Source organism: Acomys russatus, chromosome 8 (genome assembly GCF_903995435.1).
Source record: "Acomys russatus chromosome 8, mAcoRus1.1, whole genome shotgun sequence".
In the NCBI taxonomy this organism is placed as follows: domain Eukaryota; kingdom Metazoa; phylum Chordata; class Mammalia; order Rodentia; family Muridae; genus Acomys; species Acomys russatus.
The window spans coordinates 4540020-4562537 of NC_067144.1; the positions used below are offsets into that span (position 1 = coordinate 4540020).

A 22518-nucleotide genomic window follows, 5' to 3' on the forward strand; every position below is an offset into this window, starting at 1 on the left:
GGAATATTTTTCCCCAACCTTTAACTCTGAGGCAATGTCTGTCCTTGTGGTTGAGGTGTGTTTCTTGAATGCAGAAGAATGTTGGGTCATGTTTATACATCCACTCAGTTAGTCTGTGCCTTTTTATTGGAGAATTGAGACCATTGACGTTGAGAGATATTAATGACCAGTGATTGCTAAGTCCTTTCATTTTTGGTATTTGTAACAGTCGAGATTTTGTGAGGTTGTGATTTTGTGATGTTACAGTTACCTATTTCCTATGTAGTTTTGGTTGTAGTTTTCCTTCTAGTAACTTCTGTAAAGCCGGATTTGTGGCTAGGTACTGTTTGAATTTGTTTTTGTCATGGAATATCTTGTTTTCTCCGTCAATGGTTATTGATAATTTCACTGGCTATAGTAATCTTGCCTGATATCTGTGGTCTCTTAGGGTTTGCAAAACCTCTGTCCAGGCCCTTCTGGCTTTCATGGTCTCTGCTGAAAAGTCAGGAGTAATTCTGATAGGTTTGCCTTCATATGTTACTCAGCCTTTTTTCTTTTGCTGCTTTTAATATTTTTTCTTTGTTCTGTATATTTTGTGGTTTTATTATTATGTGGCTGGAAGATTTTCTTTTCAGGTCTATTCTATTTGGTGTTCTATATGCCTCTTGTATGCTCATATGCATCTCCTTCTTCAAATTGGGGAAATTTTCTTCTATTATTTTATTAAAGATATTTCCTGGGCTGTGGAGTCCGTTGCCTTCTCTTTCCTCTATCCCTATTATTCTCAAGTTTCATCTTTTCATAGTGTCCTGATTTCTTGAATGCTGTGTGTCAGGCACTTTTCACATTTAGAATTTCCCTTGATGGATGTTTCCAGTTCTGCAATTGTATCTTCAAGTCCCAATATTTGTTCTTCCATTTCTTGCAATCTGTTAGACAAGGCCACCTCTGAAATACTTGCTTTCTTTTCTGATGCTTCTCGATCACGTTTTTCTTCCGTGTGTTCCTTTATGATAATTTCCATTTTTATCTTCAGGTCTTGAACTCTTTTAATGATTTCTTTCATCTGGTTATTTGTATTTTTCTGAAACTCTTCAAATGCCTCTTTATATGACTCTTTTAAATCCTCAGCCCCTTTGTTTGCCTCCTCCTGCATTTGTTTACAGATTTTATTTGTTTCTTCCATTATCATCTTACCTACTAAGGACTTGAGGTCATTTTCAATTGCTGTTATGTTCTCCAGGTTGTTTTCATTGGGATTTCTGGGATCTGGAGATGCCAACCTGTTTTGGTTTTTGTTAGCGTTCTTTCACAGTCCTCTTGTCATTTTGGTGACTCTGATGTTGGGAGGTGGTTTGTAGTGACCTTCCCTGTTTGAGAGTGGATAGTTGATGCCTGATTATAGGTAGGGTGCCCTTGCCTGTGGGTATCAGGGAGTATTTCCCTGGACAAGGCAGGTGATTCAGATTCTACTCCTGGAGATTTTTCTCAACACCTTAGGCTCCAGGCTGAGTCATGCAAAGTAGCTTTCTGTTTGGACCCTTTCACCTTACTGCTGTAATTCAGATCAGCAGTTTTGGGATCTAGAGTAAGGTCAGCACACAAGCTCTCTGGTTGTGTAGGTTGATCCCAGCTGCCTGTGCTTCCTGTTGCTTTGTATTCAAGACCCCAGGTGGAATAGATCTTGTGGGCTGTAGCTGTCTTTCAGCACTGCTTCTATACTCTGTAGGAGTGTCCAGCCTCTCCCATGAAGTTGGGAGTTCTTGCTGGGTCTGCAGGAGCTGACCTGGCTAGGATCTGCCTGTTGGAGATTACAGGATCAATGCCTGGTGTGCCTGAGACAATACGGTTTCAGGCCACTGGCAGTATCCAAGGAGGCAGCAATTTCCTCGCCCCTGTAAGCCAGGATGCTCCCAGATCACTTTAGGTTAGCAGTTAAACCCTGCAAGCACTACCCACAGCTCCCTATGTCATGGGAGGTCCTGTTGCACCCACAAGAATGGACCCAGCTAGGTTTTGTTGTTTGGGGAGTGCTGGGTCAGTGCAGGCAGCCTGGGCAGGTGGCTGGCGAAAAGGTGATTCAGACCACTGGCAGGAATCCCCTGTATCTTCTCTTTCCACTCATGAAAGTCAGGATGCTCCCAGATCAGTTTAGGTCAGCAGTTAGACACCACAAGCAAGATCCACGTCTCCCGATAATGTGGGCGGTCCCAGTGGGCTGTGGAAACAGCCCACGCTAGTTTCTAACTGCCCTTGTTTTCAGGGCCAATCCTTTGTGTCTGGCTTCACATTGGGCCCAGGATGCAGTCCGCGAGCTACACGCCAGCTCTAGCTGTTTTTGGTGAGTCCCGCCACCTGTGTTTCCACTCGGGCTAGGCAGGTAACCTCCACAGTTTGGCATGGTGTGGATGGAGAGGTTCAATGGTAGTTTCACCCTATTTGCTGAGACTCCTCAGGCTGGGGGCTCTGGAAAATCCCCTCCCCAATTGGCAAGTTTGGGTTTTATGTACCGGCTGCAGCTTGGTTGTGGATTCTGTTTCAGAGTTTGGGGAGTGCGTTTAGCACCTCCGGGCTGTTGCTTGTCCCGGGGTTATACCCACTGGTGGTCTTTGGAGTTTGGGGTACCACTCACCTACAGTTCTCAAAATCCAGCAGTCTGTGCCTTTATTCACGTCCCTGGTCTCCTCAGAGTAGATCAGCTATGGTGCATACTGGTCGATGCCATCTTGGAATCTCTCTTGGTGTATTTTTAAGCAAGGAAGTGAATGTCCTGTATGACAAGAACTTCAAGGCTTTGAAGAAAAATAATTGAAGAAGATATCACAAGATGGAAAGCTCATGGATCAGCAGTATTAACATTGTAAAAATGTCCATTTTACCAAAAGCAATCTACAAATTCAAAGGAATTCCCATTAAAATTTCAACACAACTGAAGAACAATATTTAACTTCCTATAGAAAACCAAACCAAACAAAAACTCCAGAGGCTAAAACAATCATAGAACCACTTTAGATATTTTATTCTTGCATCAACATTGAGTTTCTCTAAGACTGGACCTGAGCTCACAATATCCCCCTTCAAAAGAAATAAAACCTAGTAAAATGGCACATGATATCAATAAACAGAACCAGCACCAATGATCTGACTTAGGATATCTAGGTAAAAAAAAAACAAATAAAATGGGTAATCAATACAGTATGTGTCCTACAAAATTACAATGTGACTATAGTAACGGTCCTTGATAAAGCAATTGTCATTGAGGAAGCATTGCCAAATATAAAGCATATATGACAATAATTTCAACGTGGAAAAATAAATAGGTTAAACAATCTCAGAGAGAAAGTAAATAATTGCCAGAGTGAAGAACACAAAGCACAAAGAGTTAGTGGACTAAGTAAAGTAACTGAAGATATTAAATAGAATTAAAAAAGAAATAAACACACAAAAGAAAAGACATATATCATATCTGAGTCCCCTATCCAGCCAGATCTAGCACATCCTTTGTTCTCCAGGTTTGAGCCTGGGGAGACTGCCCAACAGCCCCATCTATATATCCTCTCCAGCCTGCTATACATTTCCACCACATCCAATACTCAGGTCTATTCTGCCCAAGCCTGCCTGTTCCTCAACCTGTAGTATCATACCATGGCCTAAACTCCACAGCAAAACACCACAGTTTCCTTTTTGGTGTATCCAACTCTCTACCCAGACAGATAGTCCACATTATTTTATAAGGTCTACACAGTGAATCTACATGACCTCCCCTCCTAGCCCTCTACATTTAACCTTGGTCTCATAGTCAAGGTTCCTGTTAAGTATGAACATACAAACATCTGTGTGTTGCAAACTATCTCTAAGTTACTTCAGGGACACATGTTTCCCATCTTGCAAAATATACAGCCTTCCCATCCCACATCCGACCTCCATATTTACAGGGTACAATCAGAAGACACATTATGTACACATTCCAGTCACATATGCACACTTGACTTCATTTTAAACATGACATTTGCTACCTTTAGGTCTAACCTACCCACACATTTAATCTTCTGTAGCCGCTACTCTGTCTATATTACATGCCTAAGTAAGGAAAGAGGCCACATGCATAGACATAATCACAAAAATCTAAACAATATCAAAAACCAAGAGGGTATGTTCTTTCAAAAATACATTAGGAGTTTGAAAAAAAAAGTGAAAGGCACACATGAAGAAAAACTCATAATGATAACAACTGATTCCTCAATAGAAACTTTGAAAGCCAGAAAATCATGGAGCAAGGATCTTCTACAAGATCTTACTACAAAATTATGAAGGACAGCATAGACTAATATATCCAGCCAAATTATTTGCCAAAATTGAAGCAGAAACCAAAACTTTCCACAGTATAAATAGCCTAGAAATTTATTACAAAGATAAAAAACTAATGGATATGTAGGAATGAATGTTTCTTGCTGAAGAGACCAATTAGTATAGCAGAGCCCTATGATAAGAAATACAAAATCATAACTACTATAAGACAAAGTACTGATACATGGCTTGGAATCAGGTAGATGATTTTCACTCTCTTTACTGTTTTTAATTAAAATTTCCAGTTCAAACCCTAGCTATTTGGCAGACAGATTTCACTTCTTTTAGTGAACGCTCTTTCCTGTCCTCCATTTCAATATCTTCAGTCTTTTTAACATCCTTGTAGCAGGCTTCTTGCAAGGCTTGCCTTTCTACCCTGTATCTACTACTACTGGGACACCCTGCTAAATATCAAGGAGAATACAACCATGCTCTATTGTATCATGGATTTCTGTAAGCCTTAGCTACCTTGGTAAACTTTCATCTGTAACCAGCAGTGTACATACCAGGCTGAGACTCAATTAATTAATTTACACTGTCAGTCCTTTCTTCTCAAGTCTTATCCCAACCCTTGGAGCAGCATTTCAGAAATGTCCCACCCACTCCATCTCCATTACTGGGGCACTCTACAAAATCTTGGAGTATACCCATATTCATTTCTTCCTGTGCATCCTTTCAGTCCCTCCTTTGAGCCCATTCCTGTACCATATAGTCATCCCTCAATAAAGAGACACACTTTATACACATACATGTCCTGTCAGGGAATTGAGTAAGTGAATTACACTGTCCCTCTTTTACTTCATTATGGTCTTCCCATTCTTAGCATGCTTAAAGTTTCCACTATTCCTATTTCAACTTCATTTATAGGAGACTTCAAGTCTTGGATCAGAATCATGGTCTTACTATCCCTTTCATCCATGTCTCTCCAGATAATTCTTTGCCTTACCTCAACCCACACACAGGATTGCCTCTTCCTACCACAACTCTAGTTCCCTGCAGACCTCAACTGTAATTAAGAAGAGAATCACCTCAGCTCTTTCTGGAAGTCTGTATTAGCCCCTTTTCCTCATCTACCAACACGAGGATGCACTCCCATGGTGCCAACAGAAAATAAGGAATGGAACACAAAACCAACAAATAAAAATCAAAATGTCAACACCTAGAAACAAAATCATTCCCAGATGATTAGATGCACAGGCACCAGCACAAAAATACAATCACAAACCAGAAAGACAAAAAGTCTGCACCAGAACCCAGTGACCTTATTGAAGTAGACCCTGAGAAATGAAACATAGCTGAAGCAAAAGACAAAGACTTCATCATATCTATTATACATAATTTCAAGGACATTAAAGATGATCTGAGTGCATCCATTAAGAGAGTCTTTGAGAATGCAAACCAACAATGGAATGAAGTAAGGAAAGCAATTCTTGACATGAAAGTAGAATTTTAAAATGAAAGAGAAACACTAAAGAAGGCCCAACCTGACATAAAACTGGAAATGAAAAAATTTAAAACTCAAACAACACCTTAGAGGTAAGGCTCACCAGCAGACTGAAAGACGTGGAAGAGTATATGAAGCATTAAAGACAACCTTTCATAGAATAAAATCTTAAATATAAAATATACAGGTAAAAACCATCCACAAAATCTGGGAAACTGTGAAAAGAACAAATCTACAATCAACAGAATAGAAATGAAAAAAAAATCCAGGCCAAAGTCATAGAAAATATTACTAAGCTAAAAATGAAGGCACTCAATTAAGATAAAAGAACATCAAAGAACAGGATCAAAAAATGAATTCTGTACACTAAAAATGAAACCATGAAAAATGCTCACCCCCAGCTTTATGGCAGAACCCATGCATAGACTTACCTTCCTCTGGACTCCTTTCCCTGGAGGCAACAGAGACCCTCTCGGGAACCAGCCTATCTCCCCATCCTATCTCTTTGTGCCAACAATCAATACTTTGAGGCACTCAATCATGGAAACTGTCTGGTCATGCTGGATGGGATTCAGGTGAGTAATCTCCTTTTCTTCCTGTGTTCTATTACAATTCCAAAGTTCCATCCCAGTGTAGTAACAAACCACCTAAAGATTCCCATCTCCCTCTTTAACTCAACACATTGGTGAATCCAAAGATTCTCTCTGCAAATCCAGCTTCCTCCTTCCTGTGGACTCTCTTAGCCCATCTCTTCCTGCTAGGTCATACTCACTCTTTTATGTCATTCTTTAATACCTAAAAGCACATTCAACTCAGTTCTCCAGTGGCTGTATCTGGCAGGGACTCAGAAACACTCTCTACCGGGCAACCGACACCACATTCTCCTAAAACCTAGAGAGATCAGCAGCAACCAAGTAATAAAACACCTGTGCATCATACAAAACACTAGCTACCAAGACTCACCATCTAGAATTACAATTATATCAAACTCAGATGTGTAAGACAACAATATAAAGACATAATGAAATAACAGCCAGGACAATTGTCTCCACCAGCACATAGAAACCCTACTAAAGTGGACCCTGAGAAATGCAACATAGCTGAAACTCAAGACAAGTACATATCTATAATCTAGGAAGTCAAAGAGAAAACTCAGAGATAACCCTTACCATCAGAGTACAAGAAGTTGAAGAAATTATGTCATGCATTGAAGATAAGAGAAGAAATGGATATGTGAGTCAAAGAAAATGGAAATTCTATAATCAAGCACAAAATAACCATGGATTATGAGGCACTATGAAATAGTAAAAAAGGAAGGAGAAGAAACCCAGGTCAAAGGTACAAAATTGTTTTTCAGAAAAATCATCAAAGGAAAATTTCCTAACCTAAAGAAGGAGGTGCCTATCAAGGTGAAGGAAGCATACAGAATACCAACTATACTAGACCAGAAAAGTAATTCCTCACTGCACATTATAATCAAAACACTAAATGTATAGTGCAAAGAAAAATATGAAAAGCTGTCAGTAAAAAAGACCAAATAACGTATAAAGGTAGAATCATTAGAACACCTGACTTAATAATGGAAAGTTGAGAACACATATTATTCAATCTATAAGAGACCACAGATGCCATCCAGACTATTAAACCCAGAAAAAATGTTCAGTAGCAATGGTTGGAGAAAACTAGTCATCCCATAACAATTTTTAAAATTGTGACATATTTATGCAGTTCCTATCTATCAATATAGCTCAACCAAAGGCACTGGTGAGAAAACATCAATTAGAGGTTAATCACACCCAAGAACACAAGTAATAATCTCTCTTCAGTAAATCAAGCCATGGAGGAAAAACACACACCATAACAACAAAATAGAAAGAATTAACAAATTCTGTTAATTGAAAAATTTCAATATCAATGTTCTCAATTATTCATTAAAAATACAAAGGCTGACAAATGGATTTACTTACTTATTTATTTATTTTAACATGAGAAAGACCAAGATTATTTCAGCTTTCAGTTCCACATAATAGATCATCATCACAGGACATAAGGAAAAAATTTAAGCAGAGTAGGAACCTGGAGCAAAGAATGAGAACAGAAGCCATGGCAGAATGCTTACTGGCTTCCTCCTCCTGGCTTTCTCAGTCTGAGTTTTCACACACTCCAGGATCACCTGCTCAGGTGCACAATCCACTAGGGGCTGGGCCCTCCCTTACAAATCACTAATTTAAAAAGTGACCCACATGCTTACCTACAGGTCAATTTTTTTCAAATTTGTTTATTTCATCATACATGTATAAAACAAACTATGTACATCAGGGAGAACCATGTGACAATCGTGAGTTCTATAAATGTTACATTCATACTGGTTTGGCTATTTGTATTTATCAAGTTTGAAATAAATGTCTTTCCTTTCTTATTGTGTCTAAATTTATGAATGGAATTCAATATCTATCCTATCTCAACACTAATAACTTAACTCCTTTATCTTGATCTAAAAAGATCTTATACCCTAAACAACTAAACTTGATTTTAAAACCAAACTATCTGGACTTCAATACCCCTCAGAGACTTGAAAATGAATAAAACTTAAATTCCTGAGTGAACCAGCAGTACAGGTTAGCAGCTTCCAAGATGAACAAATTGACTGAGACAGTTTACTGCCTGAACAAGTCATCCAACACTTCTTTAACATTGGAGCCTCGTCTTTGGTCTTCTGGCCCAAGATCTCTGCCTGAGTTATTCACAAGACAGGGACTATTGAGGAGTTTCTTACTCTGTCTTGGCAGAGTGCAGCCATAGACTCTGCCTGCATCTAAACTGCCCATTTTTGGGCAGAATTCTGTCTGTGGCGTGCATAAGGACATTTCCCCAGTGGCTTGTTTATCACATTTAAAGCCATCTCCATAAGGAGGCTCTTTGATGCTCATCATCTTCTTTAAGATCGTCTGGGTGTTGTCAGGAGTTGTCTTGTTGTGAAAGACACTTTAGAATTATAAAAACTTAAATGCCATATTCTGTGTGGCTCTGAGGCTTTTGAAGATTTTATTTAACTATTTACTTCATATATCAATAAAGTCATATCTATCTGTTAGACTTAGAATATATATTCTTGTGCTAGAATCTGACAAGTAGTTTACATGTCCATGCTTTGTATCAACATACTAAATTCTATAGCAATGACTTAGACATAACCTTCATTATGAGTAACAATTAAGGCCTTGAGTTTAGGAGTACATTCAATCATCCAGCTTTTGTTCTATTCTCCCTCTATGTTTCTATGTCTCCCTTTCTTTTCAGCTCCTATCTCCTTACCTATGGATGAAAGATAAAGGAAAAGAGATGTCCCTGAGTTCCACCTAGCTTTCTCTTTATAAGACCAATAATGACTTATGACCACCTCCCAAGTAGAATAAACATTTGTAGACCAAGAGAGCAAACAGATGCCTACACGACCTCCCTCCAGAGGGAATGGGACATCATTCTCTTAAAGTTTATTCAGGCTGAGTTGGGATGAATAATCCTTTGGAAGGGGCCAGAAATTTGGAGAAAATGGTAATAAAGCCAGGGATTGCATTTGTCATCCAGTTTCTAAATGTTAAGTGAGTCCAGGATTAATAGAAGATTGAAATGATGGTCCAAACTGATCATATTTTTACAATGTTGCCTGGGAAGCTGTTCAAATATGATGGCTAAGAGCAACAGAGTCATCTGGGGCTGGAGCTAGGAGGATGCAGGATATCAGCATCCATCATGGTGAGAGGAATGAATCCTGTCAGGTCTGATCCAGCTTCAGTATCTGGTTCTTTTGTTCTACAAACATAATTTCTCACAAGCATTGTACAGTTCTAACATTATAATTGTATGAGGTGTGTGGGATGCACCGAACAATGAAAGCTAGTTCTCTGCTCATTGTATGAGCTGATGTAAAGCATCTGCACATCTTCCTTCATGCCATTCTAAGAGTGGCCTTTAATAATCAGTCCAATGTAATGGGATTAGGAATATAAGTTACCTGATTGTTCTGCAGTTTGAATTCTTTACATCCCAATTGTAACCCACTCCCTCATCTCCTCCCAATGCCACCCCTCCCTCACCAACTCCCGATCCCACCCCCTCTCTCATCCTCTTTCCCTTTCTCCCCTAGTCTTTAGAACAGGGAGCCCTCCTCCCCCAACATCTGACCTTAGTTTATCTAGTGTCCCATCTAGTACATATGACTTCTTTCTCTATGGCCTGGCAGGGCCACTCTACATTCTTGGCACTCTGTCCAGTGTCCAGCTTCAAATCTCTGTAACTGTCCCTATCTCTTGCTGGGTGGAGTCTCTCCAAGGACATCTATGTTGGTTTAAAATCCACATATAAGTGAGTACATACCACGCATGTCTTTTTGGGTTTTGGTTATCTCACTTAGAATGCTCATTTCTAATCCCATCCATTTGTCTGAAAAAAATTCAAGATTTCCTTGTTTTTAATAGCCGAATAGTATTCCATTGTAGAGATGTACCACAGTTTCTTTACCCATTCTTCAGTAAAGGGACATCTCAGTTGTTTGCAGGTTCTGGCTATGTGAATAAGGCTGCTATGAACATAGTTACACAAATGTCTTTGTTGTATGGTGGGGCATAATTTGGATATATGCCCAGGAGTGGTATAGCTGGGTCTTGGGGTAGAGCTATTACCAATTTTCTGAGAAGGCACAATATTCCTTTCCAGAGTGGTTGAACAAATTTGTACTCCCACTAGCAGTGGAGGAGTGTTCCCCTTTCACCACATACTCATCAACATGTGTTGTCATTCGAGTTATTGATCTTCGCCACTCAGGTAAGATGGAATCTCAAGTTCATTTTGATTTGCATTTCTCTGATGACAAGGGATGATGAGCATTTCTTTTTTAATTATTTTATTTTTGTACATACACATTTATATTATTACACATATATACAATAGATTACTTATGGCATGAAGAACTGTGACTCAATCAGGAACTATATATATGTTACATTCTTAGTGTTTTGGCTACTTATATTTGACAGCCTTGAAGAAGACATCTTTCTTATCTTGGTACAACTAAATTTCTGAATGTAAATCAATCACCATCACATATTGTCACTATCAACTTAGAACACTTATCTAGACCTGAAAACATCTTAACCCCTAAACAATTGTAAAACTAAGCTACCTGATCTTCAACTCCCTCAGCAACTTGAGAAGGAATAAACTTGATTATCTGAGTCTGCTGAGAGTGCAGGTTAGTAGCTTTCCAAATGAAAAGATGACAGACATTTTCTACCTGAGTAGTCACCCAAAACTCTCTATAACATTGGAACATCTTCTTTAGCCTTCTGGCCCAATATTTCTGACAGACATATTTGTGAGGCAGGAACTATTGAGGACTTGCTTACCCTGTCTTGGCAGAGTTTGGCCATTGACTCTGCCTGCATCCAAGCTTGCCCCTTTTTTAGGCTGAATTCTGTCTGTGGTAGAAATGAGGACCTTTTGGCCAGTGGCTAGTTTGCCACATTTGAAGCCATCTCCAAAAGGAGGTTCTCTGGTGCTTATTATCTTCTTTGAGGTAGGCTGGATGTTGCTTGGAGTTAACTTGTCTCATTGTCAATAAATCTTTAAAGTAATAAAAACATTTTAAAATTGTTGAGAATTTCTTTAAGTGTTTCTCAGCAATTTGATATTCCTCTATTGAGAATTCTCTGTTTAGTCCTGTACCCTATTTTTAAATTGCACTATTTGGTTTGGTGGTGTTTAATTTATTGAGTGCTTTATATATTTTAGATATTATCCCATTGTCAAATGTAGGGTTAGTAAAGATCTTTTCCCAATCTGTGAGCTGTCTCTTTGTTCTGTTGACAGTGTCTTCTGCTTTGCAGAAGCTTCTCAGCCTCATGAGGTCCCATCTATTGATTGTTGATCTTAGAGTCTGTGCTGTTGGTGTTCTGTTCAGGAAGTTGTCTCCTGTGCCAAAGAGTTCTAGGGTCTTACTCACTTTTTCTTCTAACAGATTTAGTGTGTCTGGTTTTATGTTGAGGCTTTTAATCCACTTGGACTTTAGTTTCATACAGGGTGATAAATATGGATCTATTTGCATTTTTAAACAGGTAGACATTCAGTTAGACCAGCACCATTTGTTGAAATGCTATTCTTTTTACATTGAGTAGATTTGGCTTCTTTGTCAAAAATCAAGTGACCATATATATATGTGGATTCATTTCTGGCTCTTTGATTCAATTCCATTAATCAAGCAACCTATTACTGTGCCAGTACCATGCTGTTATAATTACTGTTGCTCTATAGTACAGCTTGAGATCAGGTATGGAGATTCCTCCAGAGCATCTTTTATTGTATAGGATTGTTTTACCTATCCTGGGATTTTTGTTTTTCCCATACATTAGTGACCCTCAAAATTCTATCAAAGAACTCCTACAGTTGACAAACAACTTCAGCAAAGTGGCAAGACACAAAATTAACACGAAAAAGTCAGTAGCCCTCCTGTGTACAGATGACAAGAGGGAGGAGAAAGAAATTAGAGAATCCAGTCCCTTAACAACAGCCTCAAACAATATAAGAATTGTTATTTCTAGTTCTTTAAAATATTGTGTTGGTATTTTGATAGGGATTGCATTAAATCGATGATTGCTTTTGGTAGGATGGTTTTTTTTTTTTAATTTTATTTTTTTACCATGTTGTTTCTCCTAATCTATGAGCAATGGAGAACATTCCATTTTCTGATAGCTTCTTCCATTTCCTATGCAAGGACTTGAGAGTTTTTTCATATAGATCTTTTACTTGCTTGGTCAGATTTATACCCAGATATGTTATATTGTTTGAGGCTATTGTTAAGGGAGTGGTTTCCCTAATTTCTTTCTCCTCCCTTTTGTCATCTGTATAAAGGAGGGCTACTGACTCTTTCATGTTAATTTTGTATCTTACCACTTTGCTGAAGTTGTTTATGAACTGTAGGAGTTCTTTGATACAATTTTGAGGGTCACTGATGTATATTATCACATCATTTGCAAATAGTGAAATTTTAACTTCTTCCTTTCCTATATGTATACCCTTGATCTCTTTTAGCTATCTTATTGCTCTAGCTAGGACTTCAGTACTATATTGAAGAGCAACGGAGAGAGTAGGTAGCCTTGTTGTGTCCCTGATTTCAGTGGGTTCGACTTAAATTTCTCCCCATTTAGCTTGATGATGGCTGTAGGCTTGCTGTATATTACCTTAATAAGGTTATGTATGTGCCTTGTATCTCCGATCTCTCTGACTTTTAACATGAAAGGGTATTGGATTTTATCGAATGGTTTTTCTGCATCTAAAAATATGATCATGTGTTTTTTTTTTCTTCATTTTGTTTGTATGGTTGATTACATTGATGGATTTCCTTATATTGGACTACCTCTGTATGCCTGGCATGAATCCTACTTGGTCATGATGGATGAGATTTTTAATTTGATCTTGGATTCGGTTTGCCAGAATATTATTGAATATTTTTGCATCTATGTTCATAAGGGAGATTGGTCTAAAATTCTCTTTCTTTGTTGGGTCTTTGTGTGGCTTAGGTATTAAGGTAATTGTGGCTTCATAGACTGAGTTTGGTAGTGTTCCTTTTGTTTCTATTTTGTGGAATAATTTGAGGAGAGTTGGTGTTAGTTCTTCTTTTAAAGGTCTGGTAGAATTCTGAGCTGAATCCATCTGGCCCAGGGCTATTTTTGGTTAGGAGACTTTTGATGACTGCTTCTATTTCCTTAGGGGATATAAGACTGTTTCATTTGTTTGCCTGATCTTGATTCAACTTTAGAAAGTGGAATTTATCAAAGAAATTGTCCATATCCTTTAGATTTTCAAATTTTGTGGCCTATAGGCTTTTGAAGTAAGACCTAAGATTCCTCAGATTTTATGAGTATCTGTTGTTATTTCTCCCATTTCACTTCTGATTTTGTTAATTTGGGTACTCTCACTTTACCTTTTAGTCAATTTGGCTAATGGTCTGACTATCTTGTTTATTTTCCCAAAGAATCAGCTCTTGGTTTTGTTGATTCCTTGAATTGTGTTCTTTGTTTCAAATTTATTGATTTCAGCCTTGAGTTTGACTATTTCCAGCTGTCTAGTCCACTTCGGTGTGTCTGTTCTTTTTATCTAGAGTTTTCAGGTGTTGTATCAAGTTGCTTGTATGCCATGTCTCCAATTTCTTTATGAAGGTAGTTTTCATTTTAGCACTGCTTTCATTGTGTCCCAAAGGTTTGCATATGTCATGCCTTAATTTTCATTAATTTCTAGGAAGTTTTTTATTTCTTTCTTTATTTCATCCCTCACCCAGTTGTCATTGAGAAGAACATAGTTCAGTTTCTACATGTTTGTAGGCTTTTTGTTAATTCTATTGTTGTTGATGCTCTGGTAAGATGCAGTAGATCAGCTGATTTTTTTTGTATCTATTGAGACTTGTTTTGTGACCAGTTATATAGCCAATTTTGGAGAAGGTTCCATGTGGGCCAGAGAAGAAAGTATATTCTTTTCTGTTTTTGTGAAGTTCTGTGGGTGTCTGTTAGGTCTATTTTATTCATGACCTCTGTTAGCTTGATTATTTCTCTGTTTAATCTCTGTCTTGAGGATTTGTCCATTTGTGATAGTGGGGTATTGAAGTCTCCCACTATTATTGTGTTGGGATCGATGAGTGGCTTAAACTTTAAAAGTATTTATTTTACAAATGCAGGTGCCCTAATATTGGGCCATAGATATTCAGGATAGTAATGTTCTCTTGGTGGATTTTTTCTTTGATTAGAACAAAGTGTCCTTCTCAATATTTCTTAATCAATTTTAATGGAAAGTGTACTTTATCAGGTATTAGAGTGGCTATTCCCATTTGCTTCCTGAGTCCATTTGCTTAGAAATTTTTTTCTAGCCCTTTATTTTCAGGTAATGTCTATCTTTGTTGTTGAGATGTGTTTCTTGAATGCAACATATTGATGGATCTTGTTTTTGCATCCATTTTGTTAGCCTGTGTCTTTTTACTGGGGAGTTGAGGCCATTTATGTTGAGAGATATTAGTGACCAATGGTTATTGGATCATTTTTATTTTGGCGTTAATGGTGATTGAGTGCGGCAGTGTTTGTTTTGTTTTTGTTGATGTATCATTATCTTTATGCTGCACTTTCTTGGGTGTAGTTGACCTCATTGCAATGATGTTTTCTTTCTACTATTTTCTGTAGTTCTGGGTTGGTGTTTAGATACTGTTTAAATTTATTTTGTCATGGAATATCTTGTTTTCTCCGTCTATGGTGATTGAAAGTTTTGCTGGGTATAGTAGTTTGGGTTGGCATCTGTGGTCTTATAGCATATGGATGACCTCAGCCCAGGCCTTTTTGGCTTTCATGGTCTCTGTTGAGAAGTCTGGTGTAATTCTGATGTATCTGCCTTTATATGTTATTTGGCCTTTCCCCCTTGCTGCCTTGAATATCTTTTCTTTACTCTGTAGATTTAGTGTTTTTATTATTATGTGGTAGGAGGATTTTCTTTTCTGGTCTTGCATATTTGGTGTTCTGTAGGTCTCTTGCATGTTCAAGGGTCTCTTTCTGTAGATTGAGGAAATTTTCTTGTATGATTTGCTTGAAGACATTTTCTGGTCCTTGGGACTTTGCATCTTCCTTTTCATCTACTCCTATAATCCTGAGGTTATGCCTTCTCATGATGCCCTTGGATGCTTTGTGTCACCAATTTTTCTGTTTTAATATTTTCTTTGAGAGATGTAACAATTTCTTCTATTGTATATTCAGTGTCTGAGATTCTTTCCTCCATATGTTGGAATCTGTTGGTTATACTTGTCTGTTGGATTCCTTCTTTCTTCTTTAATTGGTCCATTTCATGATTTTTCTCAATTTGTGATGTTTTAATATTGTCTAATTCCATTTTCATGTCTTGAACTGTTTTATTTAATTCCTTCACCTCTTTGTTTGTGGTTTCTTGTTTCTCCTGAATGACTTCTACTCATTTGTAGAACCATCTTCAGATAATTTTTATTAGATGCCATTTTGATATGTTTCATCATTAGTGGGGGAGACCTATTTTTTTTAGGATTTTGTATTATTTTGTTTCAACCTTGGAACTTGCAAATGTGGAATAGTTTATTTGTTGAGTTCTGGCTGTCTTTTTCTTTTCTTATTCAAGTCATGTTTCTTGTTTTAATAAACAAAATTTCCAATGCTCAGAAGACCAGCTGCCATAATCTGCTGTTTGGCTATATGAGAGTTTAAAAAAAATTTTTTTTATTAATTTATTCTTGTTACATCTCAATGTTTATCCCTTCCCTTGTATTCTCCCATTCTTCCCTCCCCTGCATTTTCCCATTATTCCCCTCCCCTATGACTGTTCCTGAAGGGGATTACCTCCCCCTTTATATGCTCATAGGGTATCAAGTCTCTTCTTGGCAACCTGCTGTCCTTCCTCTGAGTGCCACCAGGTCTCCCCCTCCAGGGGACATGGTCAAATGTGAGGCACCAGAGTGCATGAGAAAGACATATCCCACTCTCCACTCAAGAGCTCCCAGCCTAGGGAAATCTTGAGAGTTTTTTTTTTATTATAAAGGAATACTTTATTTTTTTAAATTTTAAAAATTAATTTATTCTTGTTACATCTCAATGGTTATCCCATCCCTTGTATCCTCCCATTTTTCTGGTGGCTTATGCAGACTACACAGGGGAAAACATGTTTCTCTAGAATTTATGTGGCATAGAATCCTGATGGAAATTAATGAAAGATGAAGATGGACATTGTTCAGGAGACTTCAGAGTTCTGATGCTGGAGAAATATTCTGGTAGGTACTGATAGGTATGATCATGTGCAACCAGGTTCTCTTATTTGGTGCAATAGATGATGTGACCAAGTCCTTTGGTAAATTAGGATCCAGGGTAATATAGAAAGTCATTATCATGGAAACCCAGGAATCTGTACTTTAACTATAAGGCCGTGGAGTCTAGGCAGATGCTGAAAATAGGAAGGCCTATTACCGAAGCCATGTTTTCCCAGCACCCATGGGAATTCTCCTGGCAGTGAAGTCTCACTTATGACAGTTTAAGTGGTTTTCTAAACACATCATTCTTAGCTTCAATCTGTTGCAGTAATAAAATACTAATACATAAAACAAGTTGGGAAAGAATGAGCCTGTTTCTATTCACAGTCCAGATTATAGGCCATTATTGCAGGGAAGTAACAGTAAAAGGAGCTTTAGGAATCTGGTCACATCATACACACAATCAAAAAGCAAGAGAAAGAAATACACATACATGATCATTTGCTGGCTTGCTTGATTAAGCTTAGCTTGACTTAAAGGTTACTTAGTTTGGGACAGTCTGCCTAAACCATGGTGCCATCACAAAGTAGGTAAATTACACACTGAGACTCTCTTGTCAGATGATTCTATGTTGTGTCAAGTTGTCAACTAAATCTTGTCATCACATAATTTCCATAAAATGTGCTGAAATAAGACATTTTGTAGCTTCAGACAACAGATTTTTTGGACTTTCTCTACAGCAACAGAAAACAGGCACTCTGAGCCTAGAGAGATATAGCCACATGGTAAGAAGACAACAGTTATGAGGCTGTTTCAGGGGGTTTGTGTTCTGCTTCCCCATCTGCATGTGCCATTGTGGATATAGGTGCTGAACCACATAGCACAGTAGTACTCGGCTTCATCCTCAAGCTGGACTCCTGTGATGGTGAGGGCAGCCTTGTCTCCAAGAAGGAAGCCTGTGAACCGGGCAGGAACACCATGGACTCGATTGCTAGTTTGAGCTATCAGGCACTTGTGTACCTGGTAAGGTTTTTCTTGGATCCACCATGCAAAGTTCTTGCCAATATCAGGCCCAGTAGTTGATCCACAGGTGAGTGTGACTGTCTCTCCAAGAGATGTGGTTAATGAAGACTCCTGAATTACAGCAGCCTGGGAAATGAATCCTAAAAACAAATGAGAAATCGAGTGGTTTGTGGCAAGCAAGAGATGATATTTGTATGGTTACCTGCCCATGTTACCTCCAAAAGGCCCCCACCTGTGCAGACAGCCAGGAATGTGATCAAATCAGATGTCCAGGCCATGGCTCTCAGGCTAGGTGTGTTCTTATCAAAATTACACAGCACTAAATAAGGTGGTGCCATAGAGTTTACTATAACTCCAAAGAAGGGGCGGGAGGAGGTCTGTTAATGCAAATGAGCTCCACTTCCATGCTGCTTATGAACTGTCAGGTCCAACACACGGATTTGACACAAGTTTTTGGTCATATGTTAATAAGAGCAAAGGTCACTCTTCATGTGAGATTGCCTTTCTAGAGCTGTCCAATATCTGGGAAGAATATCAGCAATGAGAACCATGCTACACCAAGTATTCCTATACTCACATTGAGAATCAATGCAATATGCAGGTGTTGAATGACTATTAATATTTAACATTAAATTATAATTTTTGTTAAATCATCAGTTCCTCGTTAAACAGCATTATACACCAAAAACCTCACAGAGAGACCAGGATCTATCTAATTAGCCTGTAGCACAATGTTATGCAATAATTACTCCATCTTAATCCTCCATGTTAGTATAGTTTCTTCCCATTCAAATTTCCCATATTATACTTGCTCTTAAATCATCTACTATGGGCGATTTATTTCTCTTGATGTTCCAGGTTTTCTCATTGCTCCAATCTCTCCTTGACCTCTGATTTACATCCTCCAAACTCCACCTTTTTCTCTCCCAAATTTCAAGCTTCATAATTTTTATTACCCAATCACTTTAGAATAGGTGGAGCAAAGTTTACAGAAGCACATGTATATATGAGAATGTGCTTAACTTAGCTGGAACCAGATCTTAGAAGTCAGTAGTTAGCATTAAAATACATGCTAGCATCAGACCAACCCCAAACCTGGAGGCCAGTGTATAGGAATGAATAAGAAGAAAGAAACAAAATAAACAAATGGGCTCACAGTAAGTAAGTTAAGGATGGGAAAGTGTGTTGAACTTTGTCTCTTTATCATACTTGTCACTTCATAGAATTAAATGAATGTATTTAGTATAATGGGTCTAAGTCTGAAAAAAATCAAATTTGCATGAAGCCACATTACCTGAGTCTCAGGATGAATTAGGGAATGGAGTGACAAAATCATAAGGTGGCAAGGTAGGAAAGCCAATGGGTCTCTGATGAATTGCTGAAGGTAGCAAGCATTTTAAAGCAGTTCATTTTACAGTTAGCACAACTTTTTCAAATGGCTTATCATTTTGCTCCAGTCCATTCATGTATTAACATATGGAAATATTAATACACAGTAGAAATATTCATGGTTCAGATAGTACAAATGTGTGTATAGTAACAAAGAAGTCATAATATACCTACATAATGATGCCCTGTACAGACGAGAAAATATCAAGTGCATATACACAAAACATATAACTTAGATTTGAAATTACATTCTCAGATATTTGGAAATTATTTCACCATGTATGTGCATGTTTTTGAAAAGATTGGTTCAGTTTCAAGCAAAAAAGTAGATAGATGACTGGATCCAGGCTTTGTGGAATGAATGACTATGTAGGGAAAATTTAGGGTGATAGAATACTTTTTACTTGTTTAAATTTTATATATATATATATATATATATATATATATATATATAAATATATATATAATTTAACATATAAATTATATGTTATATTAACTAATGTGTGTGTACTTCCAAAACTTTTCTTTAACATGGATGTATATTTTATAAAAATTCTTGCTCAATAACTTTTATATACATTTGAAAGTGCTGTTACACAAAGTCTATATTAGAACTTCCTCACAAAACTTATTAATATCACAATCAAAATAGATTGAGATTCATATCTCCTGCTTTCTCTGTGTTTTCACCTGACATATAAACATCACTAACTTAATGTCAATATCTGAAGTCAGGGTCTAGATCCTGTGGCAGTAAGCCACTGACTAAGACATGGGGAAGCAGAACCATTTTTATCATGCAGCAATGAAAATAAAATGTGGAATAGAAAATCAGAATAAATTTAAAAAATGTCTACTGGGCCTGTCAACAGGAGAATACTGGCTATGAACAAAACATAGAGATCACAGAGCTTCCAGAACTTTTGGTTAGAGAATCAGATTTGACATGCATGTGGACAGACATCTGCTGACTCTGATTCTAGTCTTCACAAAATGTAGAAATTGTACTTCTATCCAACTCTTGATACATAATTAGGAATACTTCTATCACTGGCTGAGTGGATGTAGCTTTTAAGTGAAAGAAACTGCACCTGAGCATTTGAGCAGTGAGATGGACAAGGGAGTGGCTACATGCTGATGTCTCTGTATCTCCAGAAAATATACAGTGTGGGCAGCTAAGTCCACACAGCTTGGCAGAGGGAACTAGCAAACGGTATGAGAGGGAATGCATAGAGACCAGAGTAGACTGTGGATTGCTAGTCCAGGTGTGCAATGTACAGTGGGAGTTAAGATCTGCTGATGTACATTCCTACTTGTGACTTTAGGGAAGAAGAGGAGGAAGAGAAAACACAGACCACAGCATGAGGGACACTGATCCTGATATTACAGAGTAGCAACCCTGACTCAGGTCTCATTGTTTCCACTCCTGAGGGCAGACCCAGGGAATTTGCTGCAAATGTGTTTCCAGCCATGATTGTCCCTGCTTCTCCTTCAGCATTAATGATTATGTTCATCCCACACACAGCTAATAGGCTGAAAGTTGATCTACATCCAAGGGACCTCACAGGAAGCAGTGGGTGAAGAGCAAGGTGAAATTCTGCGTAAGAGAGTCTTTGAAGATCTGCTTAAGAGACTCTTCCAGGCTAGCAAAGATGCAGCTACTGATTTTTAATCAATGAGCAAATGACATCTCTTCTATGCCAACCGTTTTCTGAGTAAATCCACAGTGATTAATTTACTGAAAATATGGTCTGCCTCACAGTGCCACCTGCTGCTCACAGGACACACAGTCACCTAGGTTCAGAGGCAATATTCATTTTCCCCACTCACAAAATCTTTGCCTGTACTGAAACAACCATGGTCTAATTTTTAAGGTTTGCAATCCCGATATTCTGGGCATGATTATGTAACTTCCCACACTGAGAGTGCTCTTCTCTGTGAGCCTTTTTTGCTGTGGATTATGTAAGCATAAGCAATCTACCACCACCTCAGTCTTCAGAGCATTTATGCTGCGAGAGGATGGCCCAAGGAGGTCCAGAGCTCTGTGCTGGGGTTTTGTCCCTGAAAGGCAGCAGCTGCTGTAACACTGTTATGGGTCAGTGAGCAAATGTACAGGGCCTGGTGAATTTGAACCTGTGAGGTTTTTGAAGACTTCTGTTTACTTATTTCATCAGGCAGCCCTACATTTATTTCCAACTCTATCTTCTTTAATTATTTTTGTTTATATTTGTTATTTTCAATTTTGAGAAATTATTTCCAATTTTTTTTGTAGATTGAGTTCAATACTTTGTAGATTTTATATTATCCAAGTGTTTAGAAGAACAAAAATATACAAGGGAGGGGATAAACATTGAGATGTAATAGGAATACATTAATAAAATAAAATTTAAAAAATGTAAAAAAAAAAGAACAAAAATAATGGTTTTTGTAACCAAAGAATTAGGTTTATAAAAAATTTTGAATGGCATAAGTACAAGTTTGTTAAGTGACAATCATTCTTAGAATAATAAAGAATGAACTGCAAAGAAATGATCTTAGACTGGGATCAATGTTTTAATGATCATGTGTTAAATGTTAGAGACAGCATTGCATGTTGTGTCCAGCCCTCTTATGAAAATACACCGTTGTGTGAAACTGTACTAGGAGACAACTCGCTTCAGAGGAAGTACTGGAAATTCTCACTTCTCTTAACCTTAACAGGACTTATTTTTGACATAAGACATGATCTGCTCTTCAAAATTACCCACTTCAAATTGAGAAGAGGAGGCTCATGTGTTTACAATTGTAGATGAGACTGAGAGTATGCCAGTGACCCTAATACCTTGGCATTTCAGTGCACTTTTACTTGATTCCCTATTCTTAGAATGAATTCTGGTGAAATCCTGCTTTGGAAAAGTTGAGGCCTTCTCTGGAGATACATTTTGGCATTCCTAACCACTACATTTCGACAATGTAGTACATTTGATAGTGGGTAAAATATGACACTTGGAGTATTAAAGCCATAAGGCTAAGCTATTGGCTCCAAAGATTACCCTCTTCATGTGGTGTATATTTTCAGTATGTGTGTTTCCCTTCCCAAGCTGAAGACACTAAAATTTCAGCCTATGAGATCACTCTACTCAGGGAGACAAAGGATATCGAAAGAGACATCATGAACATTAACTCTTTTCTCTAGTGTTCATGAGTAGCACAAGCCATCTATGATCCCATTTTGGGTACAGTTAATTATAGCAGGGCAAAACATATTTCAATGAGGTACAGAATTTCATCGACCTATAAAATAACTTGGATATGGAGAAACCATTTATATGTGATTCTTTTGCTAAAGACTGTGTCAGTACACATTCAAGGATATACCTGACAACCTTGTCCAGTGACTAAATATCAGAATCATTTGTAACTTGCAACCAAGATAATGATTGCAGTTGTCTCCTGTGGTCCTACATTTTTCTCACTTAAGGTTTATTCCAAAGTGGAGAGAGAGAGAGAGAGAGAGAGAGAGAGAGAGAGAGAGAGAGAGAGAGAGAGAGAGAGAGAG

At 37.9% G+C, this 22518-nt stretch overlaps 1 protein-coding gene across 1 annotated transcript in view; it reads right to left on the bottom strand.

Annotated features, from left to right (window-relative positions):
• Window positions 1–22518, bottom strand: part of LOC127193223 (immunoglobulin kappa light chain-like) — a 32596-nt gene that overhangs the window by 5759 nt on the left and 4319 nt on the right. The window contains exon 4 of the mRNA XM_051150526.1: window positions 17420–17717. Within this exon, the coding sequence (XP_051006483.1) occupies window positions 17420–17717 (298 nt within the window). The remainder of the gene's footprint in view (window positions 1–17419; window positions 17718–22518) is intronic.